This window comes from Trachurus japonicus, chromosome 3 (assembly GCF_045865225.1).
Source record: "Trachurus japonicus isolate A0001 chromosome 3, Traja_1.0".
NCBI classification, from domain to species: Eukaryota; Metazoa; Chordata; class Actinopteri; order Carangiformes; family Carangidae; genus Trachurus; species Trachurus japonicus.
In genome coordinates, this window is record NC_140909.1 from 4263710 (window position 1) to 4287351 (window position 23642).

Consider the following 23642-nt stretch of genomic DNA (forward strand, 5'->3'; position numbering starts at 1 on the left):
GTGAGGTTGTCTTTGTCTGTGGGTGGACCAGCTCTCTCCCTCTATGTCAGCTGGGATCGACATGTGACCCTGCATGGATTAGCGTTATAACAGATGGATCATGGATGAATTATTTATTATTAGTCCAATTTTTATTGAGTTTCCAGCAGATTATTCACATCAGAAATAAAATACAAAACATAAAATGAACAATAATAATAACAAAACAGATCGTATAGTTTCCTGAAACTCTCCCTCTTCCACCCTCCCTGTTCATTAATCAGGTTGTTCTCTCTATAAATACTTACTTGTTTAAACATGGGGCCATTTATTTGTCTCGATCTGGGAAGTTTCACCTTTTTCTACCCATTTACTCATAAATTTACAATCATATCTGCTCTGTCCCATGTCTGTTTAAGAATTAATCAGATTTTTTACTGTTCACCCAGTTGACATAAGGCGTACTGTGTCTAATCTTTGATGGTATTATAGTTCACAGCTGTATTTATTAATCCCAGGTCTGAACTAGTGAGAAGTTTCATTCCGATCCGATACCAAATAAAACCAAAGGTGGTATTATCAGATGCCGATGCCGATACCGATACATTTTACAAAAGCCTCAAACAAAAAAACAGTCAGTTTCAGTTTCATATTACAGTTTTGCAATGACACTAAAACACAGACTACCTTTCTCTGGTTTAGTTAGTGTGACTGCTGAAGCAGTCACACTATTGTTCTTCTGTTTGGCCATTTTCTTCCGCCTTTTTACGGTCTTCTTCTAGTCCTTCATACTTTGTGCTATTTCAACAATTCATATATCAAAACGTGCAGCTTTTTTTGAACTTTATCGGCATTACTTTTCTCTTTTTAACTCTTTATACTTTTTAAAATATTTAACTTTTTCTGATTTTTTTCAGCTTTATAATGTGTGTGTGTTGCGTCTAACGAGCAGAGCCAGAGTGGTGTCAGAGTGGATAGAGGCAAAAAAACATTCTAGAGTTTTTCTGGCTAAACTGTCAGCACGGCCACAAATTAAACTCTAGACAAATTATTTTCTCCAGTTTTGTAGCCACACTTGTCTTCTGGCTAAAATTCTGGTCAAAAATGCAAAGAGACTTGGATAATAATTTTAAATATTTTTTAAATGCAGCCAGGGAGCTCTCTGCTCCCATTCAGCCCAATGCATTTTTTTCACATCAGCAGGAGAAGGAGCTCAACTTTGTAACTTGCTGTTAAGTGCTTTTTAATTCATTTTAATTCACCAAAAAATAGTCACAGGTCACAAAAAAGTCCTCTCCTTACTTGGTGTGGCTAATCTATACTAATTACTCTTTATTTTAAACATCATTGAAAAATCTCACATTCATCAAAGTCTCAACCTCTCTTCTTCACAGCTACACTGTAGTGTAGGGGTTAGGGTGGCTGCTTGCCAACCCTAAGGTCACTGGTTCGAATCCAAGGGAAGAACTCTTGTTATGTTATGTTGAATTCTGCTCTCCTCCACCGCCTTCAATTGGTTACAGGTGTTTGTTATCTCCTTGATTACTCGTACCAGTTTGCAGCACATCATCACATTACAATGAATGACAACAGTCTTGAAAGCAGTGTGCTCTCTGTAGCCGAGTGGCAGAGTAAAGGTTTAGTGATCATATGGTCATGGGTTCGATTCCTGCCTCAGTCATTTCACATCATTGCTTGACTTTTGATTCCAATTATTCAGCTGTCATTGGACAGTCTTTGATTCCTCATAGTATAAAGCTCATTGTAACTCAGGTTCTCTGTGGCCATATGGTTAGTGTGTTAGGTGTTGTGCTATTTCAACAATTCATATATCAAAACGTGCAGCTTTTTTTGAACTTTATCGTCATTACTTTTCTCTTTTTAACTATTTATACTTTTTAAAATATTTAACTTTTTCTGCAAATTAAACTCTAGACAAATTATTTTCTCCAGTTTTGTAGCCACACTTGTCTTCTGGCTAAAATTCTGGTCAAAAATGCAAAGAGACTTAGATAATAATTTAAAATATTTTTTAAATGCAGCCAGGGAGCTCTCTGCTCTCATTCAGCCCAATGCTGAGAGTTCTCCACAACTCTGTCTGTAGTCCAGTTGGTTACAGGTGTTTGTTAAGAGACGCATTAATTGCTTCTGCCACCGTTTGCAGCACATCATCACATTACAATGGCAACATGCTTATGTCTGTGCTCTCTGTGGCGAAGTGGCAGAGTAAAGGTTTATTGATCATGAGGTCATGGGTTCGATTCCTTACTTTTTTTTTTAAGCAGAAGCCAGTGATCCTCTTATCAAAGGTTTTCTTTACCCCTCACATACTGTCTCTGTCTGTAGCCTAGTGGTTAGCTTGCTGGTCTGGAGACCTGAAGGTTGCTGGTTCAAATCTTGCCTCAACAACAATTACAGTGAATTATTTCCCCAGTCGTCCTCTGTTGACTTCTGATAACTTGCTTCATGTTGAAACTGCTGCTCTCAGCCTGAAATTCACAGAAATTTTCATTCTAAGTCATTCAAGCTTGACTCTCAAGCTTTCTTGATGTTGACAGTGTGCAGATCATTAACAGACAACAGTCTCCACAACTGTGTGTGCACTGTGGCCTAGAGGCAGAGTGGAAGTCTAATGACCATGAGGTTGTGGGTTCGATTCCGACCTTGGTCAAACATTTGTATGGTGATCACTGCTTGCACTATTTGCTAATTCTGCAACAGCGTTCAGTTGCTATCAGCAGTCACACCATTTCCATTCTTGGAAATGCTTTTTCTAGTTTTAATTGTCAGTGGGAATAAAACACTGAAAAATACACACAGACATTACATACAAAAGGGAAAATTTACTAATTTATTTGTTTGGAGCAGATAAACTTTTATTTAATTCCTTAAAGGTTGGGTCTGGAGTTTTTTTGCCCAAAAATATATGCTAGACTTATATAAATGAAATCCGTCTTAATCATCACCTGTGGGCTTCTAGTCTTCTAATTTCCTTTCCTTTGTTGTCATGACAACCGCTGCTGTCTGGGTTACACAGTTGCGCCCGAGAGGAGGGTGGCAGCTAGAGTTTCACTTTTCTGTTTACAAACTGCAACGAACAAAACTCCAGACTCTACCTTTAAACTTCTCATTTATGTGTTTTTGTAAAGTCTTGTTTGAGCCAACAGACCTGGTTACAGCTGCTGTGATGTGATGTGATGGGATGGCAACAGGGTTGTCATGGTTTCACGTTTAGTGCAGTTTAAGACAGAAAGAAGTTTTTATTTTGCTGCAGTTTCTACACGTGTTCCTTCCTGCTGCTTTTCCATGAATTATCCAGAAGAACTCTGTGTTGGACCGAGACTTTATTATTTTGATGTTTCATAAAGCGGTGACATCAGCGTTGTGTCATCGTGGGCAGAGCAGACGGGGACACTTAGTCACACACACACACACACACACACACACACACACACACACACACACACAGCAGCTGCCTGCTACACACACACACAGCAGCTGCCTGCTACACACACACACACACACTGAGTCTGAGCAACAACAACAACATCACGTTTGATTCCCTGTTTCTGATCAAACTTTAAAAAACACAAAAACACACTTTCTCTTCTTGTGGTGGCTGCTCGTGTTTGTTTTACAGCGGTTTACTCTGATTGGCTGCCAGTCACTGTCAGTCAAACATACACCGACACACCTCCAGGAAGATTTCTGATATTTCCCCCAACATTTTTCCTCCTTTTTTGAAATTCATAGTCTCATCTTTTCATCATTAAAAGCACATTAACATTATTTCAGACAGCAGAAATGGACAAAAAGAGTAAACTAGTCGTTCCCTGTCTTGTTGTTTATCTCTCTTTACCCTGTTTACATTTTTCTTTCCTCAAGGGTGGGTGGGGGCTGTAATTTGATTTGTAGAGACTAATCAGTGTGGAAAAAAATCTTCCCTGGACATGGAAAAGTGAAAATACAACTGGGATCGGTCAAACAGTGTCACGGAAAAATGTACAATGATACAAATCACATTATGAAGTAAAAGTAAATTCTTCCACCATGTAATCACTTAAAAGTACAGTCACAGATTATTACAGCTCAATATTAAATATATTTATCTATATAACACGCAAGATATTCTTTGAAATGCTTTATTTTCATAGATATTCAGCTCTTTTTTATGTTTTCAAGTATTTTTTTTTTAGTTAGTTTAGTTTTTAGTTCTTGTTTTTATGCAGAAACTCTTCACAAAGTTGATTTTATCATTATTTTATGATGCAGAACTTAAACTTAAACTTTCATGCTTTTTTTTTCAAAAACAGATCAACTCAAGTTCTCCAAAGCAGAACTGGTGGGTCGATATGAGAGAGCCGATATTTTCTATCACGTAAGTGACACTGTATCAAACAGACATATATTATTATTATTCCTGTGTGTGTAACTGTGTATGTGATGCTGATTGTGATATTTGTTTTATTCCAGGTACTTTTACCATTCGTCTTTCCTGGGCCGGTGCATCAGCATCAGCTCTGAAAGAGTTTTTCCAGGTGAGGAAACGACATCAACGTGTTTTCTGTTCCTACCTGAGCGGGTTAAAGACGTTTCTAACAGTCAAAAAGAAAAATATCTGTAGAAATAAAAAGTGACAGGTACATGTAGAGATAGCAAGCTGTTCATCTGATATTCATTACGGTTTATATATCGGTTAAATATCATTATATATAGATTTATAGTATAGTATTTACAGTATAGATATAATAAAACACACAGTCTCATGTTTCCAGCAGGTTAAATCTATCACTGTAGAATTAGAAAAATATTGTTTCATTGAAGTTTCAACCTGCTGAGATATTTAAGTCTGCCTGTTGGGAGTCAAAAAAAAAGAGAGGAACAAAATATTATTGTGTTAAGCTTTCGAGATCTAGAGCCTGTTTTTACCTTTTTATACCACATATATAACTACACCTATGATCTGACCTTTTTTTTCACTTTAACCTACTTTATAATAACATCTTATACTGAGTTGTACTGTGAGCCTCTGCAGTTTAACACCAGTAATTTAACAAATTAAAGAGAATTAGGAAAAACCACAATGTAAATGCAACGCAAATGAACATGTTACAATAAACTGGGTTTTATATAAACTGTTTAACTTTAATCTCATGATCACGTGATGTTTTCAAAGCACAGTAACAAAAAACAAAACAGAACTAGGTCACCTGTGCAAAAATGGAAAGTGCAGATTTGAAACTGTCTCTCAGTTTCAGTTTAACATTGATAGACCATGTAAAACCAGAGATATGATAGTGTTAATTTGATATTACAAAAATATTTATCTGAGCATAACAGTGGGATGAGATTGGCAGGCATGAGGCATCATATCTTTTTTTGTCATTTTACAAAACAAAAAAAGTGGTACAGCTGATAATACTTTGTTTTGTGTCTTTTTGGGGGCTCAATATGTTAATAAAGCAGGTTAAAGTGAAAAATGTATATTGTGCTGATATAGTATATTTAAAAAGATTTGTGTGGTATATAAATAAAGGTAAAATAAAAAGTATTCAAAAACAACCAAAACAGGTGGCTCCAGACCTCGAAGGGTTAAAGCAATAACTGTAAACAGTTCAAACAGGAGAAAATAAAACAAATATTTAAAAGTGTTTTGTAAAATAATCCAAAGCAGCTCATGACAATATAAAATGAGTTATGTGATATTTAAGCAATATATCACGACAGGCCGTGGTCTATGCTCATTATACCACGGCTAAGGGGCGTTGTTCGGCCCGACGCTTCGCCGTGGTATAATGAGCATAGACCACGGACTGGAGTGATCTATTGCTTTTATAAAACGGTTACCAATAATGACAATATGAAAGACGGATACGCAATCAATTTCATGTAGTTTTATTCAATTCAATTCAATTCAATTCAAATAACTTTATTTTTCCGTTAGGAACTTCATTTGTGTAAAAGTGTCAGTGCAGGTTTAACAAAACAGACCAGAAATACATATTATCCAATAAAATAGCCTCACTGTGAAAAAACTAGTCCCACCTCTCCAGACGTTAGCTCCAAGTAGCTCTGCATCTGGGGTCTCATTTATAAAACTGTGCGTGGGATCGTTACTAAAAGTGTACGTACGGCCAAAAGCCAAGTTTTGCGTGCGCCAGTAAATATTCAGACTTATAAAACCCTGCGTACGCACACTTGCAGGCAAACTTCCCTTTATAGATCACAGAGTTCCTACGAGTGTGCGCAGCTGAATCCGCTTCACGTTCCGCCCTGTACACGCCCTGTTTTAACCCTAGATGGTCAATGCAAACCACCACATGAATGTGATCTGCATGTCAATGAGCCTGACGTGCTGTTGTTCTGTCGGTGTTGTGAATCAGCTGCAGGTGTGAAAGTGACAACGTGACGTGTTGCTGCAGCTGTTAACGGCGTCAGCGGCTCAGAGCGCACGCGGTGTTGTTTTGGTGCGCTGCCCTCTCACATGCTGCGGTTCGGCTCATAGTTACAACAATGACAACAGTTCTAATCTGAAACGAGTTATTAACCTTCATCATGGTCTCCCTCTCCCTCCTTTCTCCTCCAGCGGTGCCGTGGTGCAGCATTACGCACGGGGCTCACCGCTGTATTCATACATTACAGTAATTAGACTGATCGATAAAAGAAATAAGAAACAAGAAGACAAGAAAACAGAATGTAACAATTGTGCGAACGATTACTGGATTTTTTTCTCTAGGGTTTGAGATTTAATTGACTCTCGATCATATGTTCACAGTATCATAGGAACATATAGTTATTTACACCATGTATTTATCCCATGCAGCCGCGCCTCCTCTCCTCCTCCTGCGCTCTGGGAGTGAACAATATGACAGAGAGACGGTGGTGATTAAATATAGAGAAGGAATTTTGATTTTGAATTTTAAGTTAGATTCAAAGAAGATGTTTCTGAAACACCAGTCCGATGCAAAATAAGGGCGCTGAATTAAATCACCGTGGCAACATGGATCTAACGCATACGGGTTGAAATTAAATGTGTGACGGCCGATAATAAAAACATAATCGTTCTTCTCAATCATCATTTCCTGAGTGTGACTTCAGTTCACCACCACACCGTCTGTGTCGCCAATTCCCCTTTTCCTCCAAACCAGCGTACGCATGGCTCAGAGTTTGCTTAGGGCTGCGCACATTCTCACGTCAAGTTAGTTTTTTATAGATCACAACCTTGGCGTGGAAAGTCACGTACGCCACTTTCAGGCTTGTTTTGTGCGTACGCAACGGTTATAATGAGACCCCAGGTCTTTTCCTCTGTCACTGCTCAGTCCCCTCTACCATTGTTAACCCTCTGGAGGTCAAAGTTCACCTTCAACATGTCAGTTACACTACTTTACTACATTTTTAACATCGTAAAAACATCGACTGTCTTTTGCTACGGACTGCAACAGTCCGTTGTCATGGATACATGACAACAACTTCCATTCATACCAGTCATACGTGCCTGAGGTGGAGTGATAGCCTACGCTGTGATAAGGCTTTAGAATAGTAGCCGTGGTAACTGCTCATTATACCACGGTTAACAACCAATCAGATCGCAGGATTTCACCTTTCCGTTATAAGAGCTGATAACAGTGTGTTCATGTGTTTTACCTCCAGACTTTGAGGTCAGCTGTCGACAGCGTTTGCCCTTCGTGTGCGAGAGACACAACGCGACGTCGGTGGAGATAAACCCTCTGGACCCGGCGCCCGGCGGACTGCCCTGTGGAAACATGTCGCTGGCCTTCAGGAACAAGGTTCACACACACACACACACACACACACACACACACACACACACACACACACCTCGCTGGCCTTCAGGAACAAGGTTCACACACACACTCACACACCCAGATTCACTCCGGTTGTTAGAGGTCGATTCTCACAAACCACAGAGAAAGATTAAAAAAACTAACAAACTTAACTTAAATCTACAACGGAGTATTAGGGCCACATTGACAAATAAAAAAATCACAAACTCGTAAATTTACGACTTTATTCTCGTAATGTTATGACTTTTTTCTCGTAGGAAATGAACGACTTTATACTCATAAATTTACGACTTTGTTCTAAATTTACGACTTTATTCTCGTAATGTTATGACTTTATTCTCGTAGGAAATGTACGACTTTATTCTCGTAAATTTATTACTTTATTCTCGAAGTCTGTGTTTTAAAAGCATCAGATTTGTTAAAACAATTTGTATTCATGTTGGTTTTATGTAATTTGAAAAGACAGTAGGACCGAATGCCCCTGAAAATGTCAAATGGTGTAACCACATCTATATTAAATATTTTATCTACCTACAGTGGATTTAAGTGTACTTATGAAAAAGTATACTTTCTTCTGAAAACACTACATTGAAATAGATTTTTCTGCTGTATCCATATTATATTTAACTTTTTATGCATTTTAGCAACACTGAGCAGGACATATCCTAAAAACAAAAAGCTTTTCTTCGAAATAATGTGGAGAAAAAATGTAAAACTTGTCAAGCAACATTGTGTTACATTGAAAAAAAAAGTGAATTACATTTATTTCACATTCGTATTTTCCTGTATGTATTTAGATTTAATGAAATAACACTTGACGCTGGCGTCCTTTGTTTTGTTTCAGTGCTACACACCGATGTCCGACTCCACTCCCACGACGTTCGGCCTCGCCAACGAGAAGTGTCAGTCGGTGAAGGGAACTCTGGTCTCCGTGGCCGACCAGGTGGAGCAAGGTGACAGTCCTCCTGCTGCTTCTGTGTTGGTTAACTGCTGATACTCGTATTATGATGTTAAATAACTTGTGTGTGTGTGTGTGTGTGTGTGTGTGTGTGTGTGTGTGTGTGTGTGTGTGTGTGTGTGTGTGTGTGTGTGTGTGTGTGTGTGTGTGTGTGTGTGTGTGTGTGTGTGTGTGTGTGTGTGTGTGTGTGTGTGTGTGTGTGTGTGTGTGTGTGTGTGTGTGTGTGTGTGTGTGTGTGTGTGTGTGTGTGTGTGTGTGTGCTTCAGATTTCCTCACCACACTTTTGCCGAAGTTCCCGAACGCGGAGCGGATGTGGATCGGTCTGAAGATCAAGCAGAGCGTCCCGCAGTGGGCCGACGGGTCCCCGGTGAACTTCCTCCACTTCAACCCGCTGCTGCTGGGCATGCACAAGGCCATACAGATCAACGTAAGTCCACCTTAAATCTCCTGGGCATGCACAAGGCCATACAGATCAACGTAAGTCCACCTTAAATCTCCTGGGCATGCACAAGGCCATACAGATCAACGTAAGTCCACCTTAAATCTCCTGGGCATGCACAAGGCCATACAGATCAACGTAAGTCCACCTTAAATCTCCTGGTCAATGCATGCACAAGGCCATACAGATCAACGTAAGTCCACCTTAAATCTCCTGGGCAATGCATGCACAAGGCCATACAGATCAACGTAAGTCCACCTTAAATCTCCTGGGCAATGCATGCACAAGGCCATACAGATCAACGTAAGTCCACCTTAAATCTCCTGGGTATGCACAAGGCCATACAGATCAACGTAAGTCCACCTTAAATCTCCTGGGCATGCACAAGGCCATACAGATCAACGTAAGTCCACCTTAAATCTCCTGGGCATGCACAAGGCCATACAGATCAACGTAAGTCCACCTTAAATCTCCTGGGCATGCACAAGGCCATACAGATCAACGTAAGTCCACCTTAAATCTCCTGGGCATGCACAAGGCCATACAGATCAACGTAAGTCCACCTTAAATCTCCTGGGCATGCACAAGGCCATACAGATCAACGTAAGTCCACCTTAAATCTCCTGGGCATGCACAAGGCCATACAGATCAACGTAAGTCCACCTTAAAACTCCTGGGCATGCACAAGGCCATACAGATCAACGTAAGTCCACCTTAAATCTCCTGGTCAATGCATGCACAAGGCCATACAGATCAACGTAAGTCCACCTTAAATCTCCTGGGCATGCACAAGGCCATACAGATCAACGTAAGTCCACCTTAAATCTCCTGGGCAATGCATGCACAAGGCCATACAGATCAACGTAAGTCCACCTTAAATCTCCTGGGCATGCACAAGGCCATACAGATCAACGTAAGTCCACCTTAAATCTCCTGGGCATGCACAAGGCCATACAGATCAACGTAAGTCCACCTTAAATCTCCTGGGCATGCACAAGGCCATACAGATCAACGTAAGTCCACCTTAAATCTCCTGGGCATGCACAAGGCCATACAGATCAACGTAAGTCCACCTTAAAACTCCTGGGCATGCACAAGGCCATACAGATCAACGTAAGTCCACCTTAAAACTCCTGGGCATGCACAAAACCATATACATCAATGTAAGTCCACCTTAAATCTCCTGGGCATGCACAAGGCCATACAGATCAACGTAAGTCCACCTTAAAACTCCTGGGCATGCACAAGGCCATACAGATCAACGTAAGTCCACCTTAAAACTCCTGGGCATGCACAAGGCCATACAGATCAACGTAAGTCCACCTTAAATCTCCTGGGCAATGCACAAGGCCATACAGATCAACGTAAGTCCACCTTAAATCTCCTGGTCAATGCATGCACAAAGCTATACAGATCAACGTAAGTCCACCTTAAATCTCCTGGTCAATGCATGCACAAGGCCATACAGATCAACGTAAGTCCACCTTAAATCTCCTGGGCATGCACAAGGCCATACAGATCAACGTAAGTCCACCTTAAATCTCCTGGGCATGCACAAGGCCATACAGATCAACGTAAGTCCACCTTAAATCTCCTGGTCAATGCATGCACAAGGCCATACAGATCAACGTAAGTCCACCTTAAAACTCCTGGTCAATGCATGCACAAGGCCATACAGATCAACGTAAGTCCACCTTAAAACTCCTGGGCATGCACAAGGCCATACAGATCAACGTAAGTCCACCTTAAATCTCCTGGGCATGCACAAGGCCATACAGATCAACGTAAGTCCACCTTAAATCTCCTGGGCCCAGTTGTTCAAAAGTTGTAATCTGGATCAAAATGATTATTTATTATGATTTTGAAATCCTTTTCTTTGCTATCCAGGATCACGAAATCTATCTTTCTATTTGTTTAAATAAATAAAAAAGCAAATATATAATACATTAGTCAAATACATTGTGAATATTTTTTCCATGTGTTTAAAATTCAAACTTTCAAATTCAAAATTTTATTTAAATATCCAGTATTTGGGGAAAAGTTCTTCATTTGTTGTAGAATAATTAAAAGTTCACTTTATTTACTTTATCACTGTAATGTTTTAAAAATCAGGTGCAAATATAAATCAATAAATGTTTATATACTGTATATATATTACATTATAAATGATGAACGACTGGACCCTGGGCACAAAGCCATACACATCAATGACAGTCCACCTTAAATCTCACTCCTCCTCCTCTGTGTTATAAAGGGAACTCTTTTATTTGGTATAAATGATGTCACATGAGTCGTGGTGTAATTAAATGTTTGTTTTTTGTGCTTTGTCCCTTTGTTTTGTTTGTTGAATCAGAGATGGGACCCAGACAGTGTTGATCTGTGTGTGTACCTGATCAACAACCCCAGCTCGGCCATGATCGGCACCTGGGATTATTCCTCCTGCACCAGACCTCAGACTGTGGCCATTTGCCAACACTATGCAGGTAAGTCACCGTTAAATACACTTTTCCTTCCCACAGTATCTTTAGTTGAGTTTCAAGCAGCAAAAAATAAAAAATATGGTAAAACCTTATAATAAGTTCACACTATTAAGCATTAGTTAAGCATTAAATACTGAATTTATCATTTATAACACATGAATATTCATTAGTATGTAGTTTATAAACACAGTTAAAAATGTTTTACTCATCACTGATAAGCACTAACTGTATTTATAAACTACATACTAATGAGTATTCATGTGTTATAAATGAAGAATTCAGTATTTATTAACGCTTACCTAATGCTTAATGGTGTGTACTTATCATAAAGTGTTACCAAAAATACAGCCATTGACATTCCTATATTTTATCACACAACATAGGTTTGCTGAATTATCACAATAAAGACAAATACAAAAACAAATACACAAAAAAAAAACAACCAACATGCTTTTTCAGCTTTTTAAACAAATGTTAATCACCACATGAAATATTAGAGTGTTTATTAAATTAAATTCAGATTTCAGGTTCAGCTTTATTTATTTAGCACACATTTATATTCAATGGTGCAAGGAGGGAACAAAGCCGACTGGCTTGTACATAAGTTCCACCCCTCTCACAAATTACAACAAAACACATTTCTATGGCTAACAAATAAACATACAGTAGAGAAAAAAAAAAAGATAAAGTGCATACATATCAACGTTATATAAGCAAAATGAGCAAAAATGAAGAGATAAAGAACAAAGTGATCAGTAACAAATAGAGACAAATAGAAATAAGGTACAAAAAATTCATATTGAAATTGATTGAAATCATAAAAAGACATTTTTATGGTTAGGGTTAGATAAAAAAAAATAAAAAAAAAGATTTGTTAAATGTAAGTATTCAATGAAGGACCTCCATATACATACTAAAATATATGCAGTTTTTTTTTCAGTATGTAAGTTATCCTTTCTAATGGGAGGCTAGATGACATCTGCATTATCCTGATTTTACTCTGCAACAGTTTAGTGAAGTATCACATCTGGCAGAAGTCCTGTCCTCCTCCTCTGTAACATCTGCAACAAAATGCATCAAATCCCCAGATAAAAAACCAGTCTGGACTGAAGTCTGGAGCAGTTTTATTCATTTTAAAATCATTGGTTTCAGACAAAGTGGAGGAGCCGAGCGTCGTCACCGAGCGCTTCACCGTCAACAACCACACCTTCCTGCTGCTGGACAGAAACCTGACCTGGTTCGAGGCGCTGGAGCAGTGCCGCAGCCAGGACATGGACCTGGCCAGCGTGGCCGACACCTTCCTGCAGGCCACGCTCACCGTGCACGTGAGCCGCGCACGCAAGCCCATGTGGATCGGCCTGTTCAGCGAAGACGTAAGCGAGCCAGAGAGGAAGAGAGACACATTATCATCCCCCCCCCTCATGTGGACTAAGGGCTGGGAGAAGTTTCAGAGTCCTCCGTGGCTTCTCTGAGTTACAGGGGGTCTCGGCGTAGCAGTGCATGTCCATATGACGGTTGCAAATGGATACCAACTGTCTTCGTAACAAAAAAACACACCAAAAAACATCCAGATACCTCCATGCTGCTCGTATGTAATGTCCGTCTTGTATTGAAGCCCCGAAATGCAAAATTGTCCCGAAAAAAATTAAATAAGTCTATATTTCAAGCTTGTTTGTAGCAGAAGCTTCTCGAAGCTCCTCTTCCTGGTTTGTCAAATTTCAAACAGACACAGATCAACACTGTCTGGATCCCATCTCTGATTTAACAAAACAAAACAAAGGGACAAAGCACAAAAAACAAAAATTTAATTACACCACAACTCATGTGACATAATTTATGCCAAATAAAAGAGTTCGCTTGGGAAGAGTTGGGAAGAGGAGCTTCCGCTACAAACAAGCTTGAAATATAGACTTATTTAATTTTTTTCGGGACAATTTTGCATTTCGGGGCTTCAATACAAGAGGGACATTACATACGAGCAGCATGGAGGTATTTGGATGTTTTTTGGTGTGTCTTTTTGTTACGAAGACAGTTGGTATCCATTTGCAACCGTCATATGGACATGCACTGCTACGCCGAGACCCCCTGTAACTCAGAGAAGCCACGGAGGACTCTGAAACTTCTCCCAGCCCTTAGTCCACATGAGGGGGAGGAGATCATGAGTAATGAAATTTCAATTTTGGGTGAACTATCCCTTTAATTTGAACTGTTTTTTTTGCGTTCAGGATGGGATCCACTACCGCTGGACCGACCTCAGCCACACCGTGTTCAGCCGCTGGACGTCCGACGTCACCGGCGGCTCCTGTGTTTACCTGGACACCGACGGCTTCTGGAAAACCACCGAGTGTGAGGAGGAGCTGGGGGGAGCCATCTGCCACAAACACCAAGGTGGGAGGGGATGGGAAACACACATGTGAATGGGCCTGTGACGATAACAAATTTTGCTGGACGATATACTATTATCCCACAAATTATTGCTGATAAACGATATTATTATCAACATTATTTTGACAATGATAATATATCATCATAATGCAAGTACACCCTTTCCAATGCAATCAACTTTTATTTCTCGGGAGGTTTTTTTACCATTGTAATTTGGAATGTCTACAAGAATGGTCAATATGCTGAAAAAATGGTGAAATGCGCTTTTATTGCATTTTCACAAATAGAATAAAGGTTTCACAAATCAGAGACTATGTTATGAATCTTCAGGGTCTGTAGATTAATCAAGTTCAGATTTGAGAAGTCTAGGTACAGTGGGTTTTGATCTGGACCTGGTTTAATGAGGTCCGTAGGTATCAAAAAAAAAACGTGAAATCTCCCCCCTCCTCCCCAGCATTTTCACAAGTTCAAGCTTCACAAATACAATAGTGGGTGTCAGGCAAAGTTAATGTCTTACCTAAAATGTTTTCACATCAAAAAGTGTCACTAAAAACAGACAACCAGTCAATTTCCCTTAAGTGCAGAATCGGAAGCGTTCGTTGTGGTTTGAAGCCGAAATATTCCCACACCATTTGGCTTTGCAATCATCTTTTTTTCTCCTAATTTCTACTACGTTACCTTGCGTTGCTCCTCACGAGGCTCACTGCACTCTGTGTGTGTACTGTATGCTAGCAGCATTAATTGATGTGTGTTGGTTATCATCCCAGGCCTAGATATGAACACACACACACACACACACACACTTCCTCATACTGGTCATTCCTGCTGCTGCCAGTGCCGAGACTTTTTTATTTATTTTTTTAAGATAAGGAGGAATTAGGGCAAAGATCATTATGTTTTTCTGGGCGTTGCTTTTGCCTGGTGTGGAGTTTGATGTGATGGATGAAATACTGAACTGTTTAAATTACAGCGCTGAAGCAACAGGACCTAAAGACAGTTTGAAGAGGAACTTGAGAAACTTTTAGAAAGATTAAACCACGGCTTCCTGAACTCAGCAAAACTGAACTCGGATTTTAAATAACCTGTTGTTGCAGGTTTCATCATCCACATGTGTAACTGAAGTATAACTTAGTTTCTATTTCAGTTTCATACAGAATCATATTCATCACGTTATCTGCTGTTTTCTCACATTTCCAATACAAAGTGATTCAAATAAGAACTTGATATTATCCTATCGGCCACATTGACAAATAAAAAAAAACAAACTCCCAGAATAAAGTCGTAAATTTATGACTTTATTCTCGTAATGTTATTACTTTTTTCTCGTAGGGAATGTACGACTTTATTCTCGTAAATTTACGACTTTATTCTCATAAATTTACGACTTTATTCTCGTAATTTGCGACTTAATTCTCGTAAATTTACGACTTTATTCTCGTAATGTTATGACTTTTTTCTCGTAGGAAATGTACGACTTTATTCTCGTAAATTTACAACTTTATTCTCGTAAATTTATAACTTTATTCTCGTAAATTAATGACTTTATTCTCGTAAATTTACGACTTTATTCTCGTAATGTTATGACTTTTTTCTCGTAGAAAACGTACGACTTTCGTAAATTTACGACTTAATTTTCGTAATGTTATGACTTTTTTCTCGTAGGAAATGTACAACTTTATTCTTGTAAATGTACGACTTTATTCTCGTAATGTTACGACTTCATTCTCGTAATGTTATGACTTTTTTCTCGTAGAAAACGTACGATTTTATTCTCGTAAATTTACGATTTATTCTTGTAAATTTACGACTTAATTCTCGTAATGTTATGACTTTTTTCTCGTAGGAAATGTACGACTTTATTCTTGTAAATGTACGACTTCATTCTCGTAATGTTATGACTTTTTTCTCGTAGAAAACGTACGATTTTATTCTCGTAAATTTACGATTTATTCTTGTAAATTTATGACTTTATTCTCGTAATGTTATGACTTTTTTCTCGTAGAAAACGTACGACTTTCGTAAATTTACGACTTAATTCTCGTAATGTTATGACTTTTTTCTCGTAGGAAATGTACGACTTTATTCTTGTAAATGTACGACTTTATTCTCGTAATGTTACGACTTCATTCTCGTAATGTTATGACTTTTTTCTCGTAGAAAACGTACGACTTTATTCTCGTAAATTTGCGACTTTTTTCTCGTAGGAAATGTACGACTTTATTTTCGTAATTTATCACTTTATTCTCGAAGTCTGTGTGTTTTTTGTGTTTTTTTTCTCAATGTGGCCTAAATACTCCGTCGTAAATAAATGCCCTAAACGTGTTGATTGCAGAGGAGGTGATCACCACGCCAGAGGACCTCGCGGCGAAGTGTCCCCACAAGATGAACGGTCCGAACTGGATTCCCTTCAGGAACAACTGCTACTCGTTCCAGCTGGTGTCGTCCCGCTGGGAGCAGGTGGAGCAGAGCCGCATCCAGGAAACCTGCAGGAAAATACGTAAGAATCCACAACGAGACACAACGAGACACAACGAGACACAACGTGTGGTGAAGTCTGAGGCTTGTTTCCTTTTCTTTTTGTGGCAGAAGTTGTTGATGATGTTTTGGTGTTTTTTTTATGTTTCAGATCCAACCGCCGACATCTTGACCATCAGAGACGCAGACGAGAACGAGTTCATCCGACAGCAGCTGGTGCCGTTTCAGAGTTTGGTCCAGTTCGTGTGGTTGGGGCTGTTCAAAGACAACAACGGTTTGTTTTTATTATCGTTTCTCTTCTTTAGGGTTAGGCTTCTTGTTTCTTACTGTCCAGTTCATGGTTAGTTTAACTTATTTTAGCATAATTTAGCTTAGATTAGTTTAGCATAAAGACTGGAAAGAGGTGTTTTGTTTTGGTGCAGACAGTTTTACCAACACGTCCACATAACTGTGTTTTTTTTTATCATCAGTAACAGTAAATTGTACTATTTCTTCTTTTCTTCCCCTCACCTCCCTGTAGTTGCTATAAAAATAATACAAAATAAAGGACAAAGGGAAAAAAAGAATAAAAAGAGAGCAGTTTTGAAATGTTGATTATCTATATGAATAAAAGCTTCTTTGTAGTAGATATTGATAACTCCAGGTTACTGGTCAATACTGACTCAACAATCACTATTATAAGTTTCTTTTTTAACTCAATTCAATTGAAAGAACCTTATTTTTCCTTTAGGAACTTCATTTGTGAAGAGCGACAGTGCATTTTTATTTCACCACTGATTTATTTTAGACCAATGGACAGATCATAAAAAGATGGTAGCAGCTGCCGAAGCTCTGTGAAGTGTATGTGTTGAAATACATTCAGATTTAATTTTAACAGATAAATTAATTCTGAAAACAGAAATGTTGAACAAGAAAGAGAGACTTTATTATGACTGCATTATTTCTCTACAACAAAGTTAGGGTTCGGCAACACACATCTCCTCACATCGTAGCAGCATCAGAATAAATATAGAATGAATCAAACATACTAAAAAACCATAGGTAGAATCACCAAAACACCATAGACATGAAATCAATAAAGGAGAAGCTAAAAATAACTAAAGAAAGTGCCATGAATGGGGAGCTGGAGTGAAGTCATATTTGTAAATCACATTTAAAAACAACCTCAGTGTTGCACAGTCATTAAAATACAATATAGATATTCACATGCAAAATAAACAAATTAATTAAACAGTAAGAACTCAATTTAAAACAAAGTTAAAATAAAAGAGAAAGTAAAAAGAGCCAAATGATTGATTGTGTTGAACAGTTTTATATTTACAGTTTATTTTCTATGTTTGTATAATTAAACAGCTTAATTACAGTACAGTGAGTGTCCTCTGTGTGTGTCACTGTGTGTTGATGTTGTTGTGCTCTGCTGCAGACGAGCTGATGAAGTGGTACGACGGCACCGTGGTCCAGTACTCCAACTGGGCCAAAGGTCGACCGGACGTGACCGGGCCGTTCTACGCCGGTCTCACCACCGACGGCCGCTGGCTTCTCGTCTCCAACACAAACCTCTTCTCAGAGTTCAAACAGAGGAGCATCGTGACCTGCAAACTGGACAACGGTCGGTTTATCTCTGTCTCATTTCCTGTTTAAAGGGATAGTTCAACATTTTGGCAAATTGGCCCATCACCATAATCCCTCTAGTCATAAAGCAGTAGGTTCGTTACCTTTAATTGTCGGTGCAAGCTGTTTTTTGAACAGCGGAGCAGAGCCGTGAGCTGCTCAGAGCTACGCTACGGAGGCTCATTATGGGATTTCTTGGTTTCCCTCATCAAACTCATCAAATACACAATCCAACAACTCCACAACGCTCTGGTGGACAAGTTGTGAGCTGCACATTCACCACGCTATGAGATAATAACACAACGTTACCACACAGAGTTGTTTTAGAGGGAAATTCATGTAAAACCGTTGATGCACGTTGCCTTCAGGGACAGTTTTTCATCAACAGTCTCTGAATTTCCCTCTAAAACAACTCTGTGTGGTAACGTTGTGTTATTATCTCATAGCGTGGTGAATGTGCAGGTCACAACTTGTCCACCAGAGCGTTGTGGAGTTGTTGGATTGTGTATTTGATGAGTTTGATGAGGGAAACCAAGAAATCCCATAATGAGCCTCCGTAGCGTAGCTCTGAGCAGCTCACGGCTCTGCTCCGCCGTTCTAAAAACAGCTTGCACCGACAATTAAATGAAACAAACCTACTGTACTGCTATGACTATAGGGATTATGGCAATGGGCCAATTTGCCAAAATGTTGAACTATAACCTTTAAAACTATCTCACACATGTTTTTTTTTTTAAATCCTCCTCCTCTTCTTTTTCTTCTTCTTTATCTTCTCTTCTTCTCTCCGCCTGTAGAACCCAAACACGAGTACAACAAGACGTCGCTGAGCTTCCAGACCTACGGGAACTTGAGCTACCAGGTGGCGACCCAGAAGCTGACCTGGTACCAGGCCGTGGAGGAGTGCGACGTGCGCGGCGGTCGTCTGGCCAGCATCCACGACGTCCAGCACAACGCTCACCTGAGGCTCATCGCCAAGACGGACGGCTTCCCGCTGTGGATCGGCCTCTCCAGCCAGGACGTACGCACCTGAAATATATATATACAAAATAAAAACACTTAAACAACACATCTTAGATCTCAATTAATGAAATATTGCAGTTTAAAATCGTTATTCAATATATAGTAGATAGAGTGTGTTGAGAACAAAATAACATAAAAATCAATCAGTGTAAATCAAAATTATCATCCCAGGTTGATTTCACACAGGTGTGATATACTTGGAGTTACAATGTGTTGTTTAAGTGTTCCCTTTATTTATTTTTTTGAGCAGTTATATGTATATATATATAGTTTAGAAGCAGCACATTTAATGTAATTTCAGTGAATTGAATTGAATTTAAATTTTTATTTTAGAATCAGAATTTACTCCTGAATAGTAAAGAAAAAGCAATGACAAATGTGATATACTAAGAGTTGGAAAGGATCAAAGATTTAAAAAATATTACTAAAATAAGAATAGAATAAAATCAGATTGAATAGAATACAAATAAATAAAATATAGTAATAATTATTCACATATGTACATGTACTTTACATTTATAAATTCGAGTATGCAAGTACATATACAAACAAAAATGTATAAAATGATACAAAAGAAATAACACAAACACATGGCAGAAAAATATACAAACTAAATGCAAATAAAATATACAAAACAAAAAAAAATCAATAAATGAAGTTAGGAGTGAGAAGAATTTATTGTTCCTGCCCCTTCTCCATAACTTAATACGTAATAGAAATAATCTGAAAACACCGTCAAGATATATTTTGTCATGAGAAGTGTTATTAGTGTAGTATTATATAAATAAATGTGTTATACAAATAACCAATAGCCCCTATATTCATTCTGATATTTACTTTATTTCTATATTTCCTGAAAATTAAATCTTCATATTAGTTTTTAAACAGTTTCAAACTTGGACTTTATTTTATTCCACCTTAAATTCTGTCCGATTGTCTTTACCCCACTCACAGATCTGCAGAACGTCTTGCAGGTTGTGTAGATGCAACACATTTTATTATTGTTACTTCTGACTTTTCTGACATTATTTATTCCGTTGCAGGTCGGCAACTCGACCTTCGAATGGTCCGACGGAACGAAGCTCGACTACAAAGCCCCGATCTCGGACGGGAAGCAGCCGAGCTCGGGCTCAGACACGGCGGCGAGCTGCGTCCTGATGACCCCTAGTGGAGACTGGGTGAAGAGCAGCTGCAGCGCCGTGGTGGACGGAGCCATCTGCTACTCCACCACCTCCTCCCAGAGTGAGACACACACACACACACACACACACACACACACACACACACCTGGTTTATGATGCAGAGCTGTGATGAATCCACCTGCGGTTTTGAATCCCCGGTCGATGACGTATTTATGTAAAAAAAAAAAAAAAAAAAAAGGCACAATGGCACGTGCACATTAATTGCAATTTGAATCTTATTTTATTTTCTTTAAAGGGATAGTCCAACATTTTGGCAAATTGGCCCATTGCCATAATCCCTATAGTCATAGCAGTAGGTTCGTTACCTTTAATTGTCGGTGCAAGCTGTTTTTAGAACGGCGGAGCAGAGCCGTGAGCTGCTCAGAGCTACGCTACGGAGGCTCATTATGGGATTTCTTGGTTTCCCTCATCAAACTCATCAAATACACAATCCGAGGGAAATACAGAGACTGCTTGATGAAAAACTGTCCCTGAAGGCAACGTACATCAGGGGTTTTGCATGAATTTCCCTCTAAACAACTCTGTGTGGTAACGTTGTGTTATTATCTCATAACGTGGTGAATGTGCAGCTCACAACTTGTCCACCAGAGCGTTGTGGAGTTGTTGGATTGTGTATTTGATGAGTTTGATGAGGGAAACCAAGAAATCCCATAATGAGCCTCCGTAGCGTAGCTCTGAGCAGCTCACGGCTCTGCTCCGCCGTTCTAAAAACAGCTTGCACCGACAATTAACTCATTGAGTGCCGCGCTCCTTTCCAAAGTTTTAGTCAAGTGTACCGGCAAATTAGACCATATTTGACTTTTTATTTTAGAGCCATAGTGTATTCTATATTATTGCCACCAACACATACTGTAGCTCATTTGAAAGGTTTAACTTTATCCTTCAAATGGCCACAAACCGTTTGTTTCTACGTGCCTCCGTTCCTGAGAAAAGTCAAGCTAAACATGGCTGGGTTTCACCAAAATCCCTCCTTTTTTTCTAGAAAAGGAGATAGAGCGTCTTTTATGAAAGGTGCGCTGTTTGTGTCTGTCGCTCTTCTCACACTCGCATTTCTGGATCAAAGGGCTCGTATAAGATAAATATACACAACAATTGTTGTTCTATTCACAAAACCACCATCGGGGGCGGGGGGGGCGCCACTAAACAACAATAACACAGACGCACCGTGCCGTGTCACAGCCTCTCGCCGCGGAACGTGAGGCTCTGCCGGCCACAGCGGCTCGCGAACACCGGTCCCGCCGGTGGTCGCGGTCCGTCTGTGGTACGGGTCGGTGGTGCCGGTCTGCTTTGGTCCAGAGACCATCAGATTTTACCGCGGGAGGACTTTGGGGAGGACACGGTGTTGCTCCAGATGAAGACCGGGCGGGACAGTGGGCTGAGAGCTTCCTGGTTCAGCTCCCAGCTGCTGCAGCCTCGCGGGTGAGAGCGGAGCAGCAGCGGCGCAGCTGCGCTGCATCTGCATGCAGAACTCCGTTTGCAGAAGCTGAGTTATGATAAAAACTTCCAGTTCATGAGCTGTCATGTGACTTTGATCGTCATCTATTTCAGTTCTCCTCGTCGTAGAGTCCCCAAATTTACATATAATGTGTATTAAAGTGTCTATTTTCATAATTTAAAAAAAAAGCAAAAAACGAAAAATTTCGTTTTTGGCACTCAACGCATGGGAACGAAAAACGAGAAATTACGTGGTTGGCACTCAATGAGTTAAAGGTAACAAACCTACTGCTATGACTATAGGGGTTATGTCCTATCACTGTTTCCACTGTTTGAGGTTTGACTGGTCCTCTTTTCATAAGGTATTAAACTATGTAGGCTTATACTAAAATAGTGGCATAAAATGATCAAAAAAATACAATTTAGTTTAGTGTGTTTATTTCGGTGTTATAAAAACAAATACAATAGACAAATATAAAGGTATAAATACAAAACAAAACAAAACAAATCAGAACAAAAATACAGCAAGCAATACAATTCACTTTGACCGAAAAGGTGTAGGCTGAAGCAATTAAATTGTTAATTGCAATTAATCGTCAACTGAAATTTCATGATGGTGACAGTCCTGATTGTTGCATTGTGTATATGTGTGTGTTACCACTGGCTAAATAAAAGTATAAATCAAATTTCTCCTCTTGGATATTTCAGACGCCTTCACTGATCATTTTCTGTCTTTTTTTCTTTTCATTTTTAAAACAATCAGAAGCCAGACAACAAGACTCGACTCCAGCGGCCAATCGCTGCCCTCAGATCGACGGCAGCAGCGCCGTGTCGAGGTGGGTGCAGCACGGCGACACCTGCTACGCCTTCGCCATGAGCTTCTACAACTACAGCGTGTACAGCATGGAGCAGGCCCGGAGCATCTGCCAGAGCATGGGTGAGCCGAGACATCCATCACAGCAGAGCAGAGAGGTTTAGTTTTAGTTTTAGTTTTAGTTACATCGATCACAGCAGAGCAGAGAGTTTTAGTTTTAGTTACATCGATCAGAGCAGAGCAGAGAGTTTTAGTTTTAGTTTTAGTTTTAGTTTTAGTTACATCGATCAGAGCAGAGCAGAGAGTTTTAGTTTTAGTTTTAGTTACATCCATCACAGCAGAGCAGAGAGGTTTAGTTTTAGTTTTAGTTACATCCATCAGAGCAGAGCAGAGCAGAGAGTTTTAGTTTTAGTTTTAGTTACATCGATCAGAGCAGAGCAGAGAGTTTTAGTTTTAGTTTTAGTTACATCCATCAGAGCAGAGCAGAGAGTTTTAGTTTTAGTTTTAGTTACATCCATCAGAGCAGAGCAGAGAGTTTTAGTTTTAGTTTTAGTTACATCCATCAGAGCAGAGCAGAGAGTTTTAGTTTTAGTTTTAGTTACATCCATCAGAGCAGAGCAGAGAGTTTTAGTTTTAGTTACATCCATCAGAGCAGAGCAGAGAGTTTTAGTTTTAGTTACATTGATCAGAGCAGAGCAGAGAGTTTTAGGTGTAGTTACATCCATCAGAGCAGAGCAGAGAGTTTTAGTTTTAGTTTTAGTTACATCCATCAGAGCAGAGCAGAGAGTTTTAGTTTTAGTTTTAGTTTTAGTTACATCGATCAGAGCAGAGCAGAGAGTTTTAGTTTTAGTTACATCCATCAGAGCAGAGCAGAGAGTTTTAGTTTTAGTTACATTGATCAGAGCAGAGCAGAGAGTTTTAGTTTTAGTTTTAGTTACATCCATCAGAGCAGAGCAGAGAGTTTTAGTTTTAGTTTTAGTTACATCCATCAGAGCAGAGCAGAGAGTTTTAGTTTTAGTTACATTGATCAGAGCAGAGCA

At 39.4% G+C, this 23642-nt stretch overlaps 1 protein-coding gene across 1 annotated transcript in view; it reads left to right on the forward strand.

The window, feature by feature from the left end:
* The window catches only part of ly75 (lymphocyte antigen 75), a 66925-nt gene that overhangs the window by 37119 nt on the left and 6164 nt on the right, over positions 1–23642 (forward strand). The window contains exons 19-32 of the mRNA XM_085805431.1: positions 4293–4357; positions 4453–4517; positions 7630–7766; positions 8629–8737; positions 9009–9169; positions 11535–11664; positions 12814–13034; positions 13887–14049; positions 16379–16543; positions 16673–16795; positions 17945–18130; positions 18927–19150; positions 20196–20394; positions 22552–22725. Of these exons, the coding sequence (XP_085661557.1) occupies positions 4293–4357; positions 4453–4517; positions 7630–7766; positions 8629–8737; positions 9009–9169; positions 11535–11664; positions 12814–13034; positions 13887–14049; positions 16379–16543; positions 16673–16795; positions 17945–18130; positions 18927–19150; positions 20196–20394; positions 22552–22725 (2122 nt within the window). The remainder of the gene's footprint in view (positions 1–4292; positions 4358–4452; positions 4518–7629; positions 7767–8628; positions 8738–9008; positions 9170–11534; positions 11665–12813; positions 13035–13886; positions 14050–16378; positions 16544–16672; positions 16796–17944; positions 18131–18926; positions 19151–20195; positions 20395–22551; positions 22726–23642) is intronic.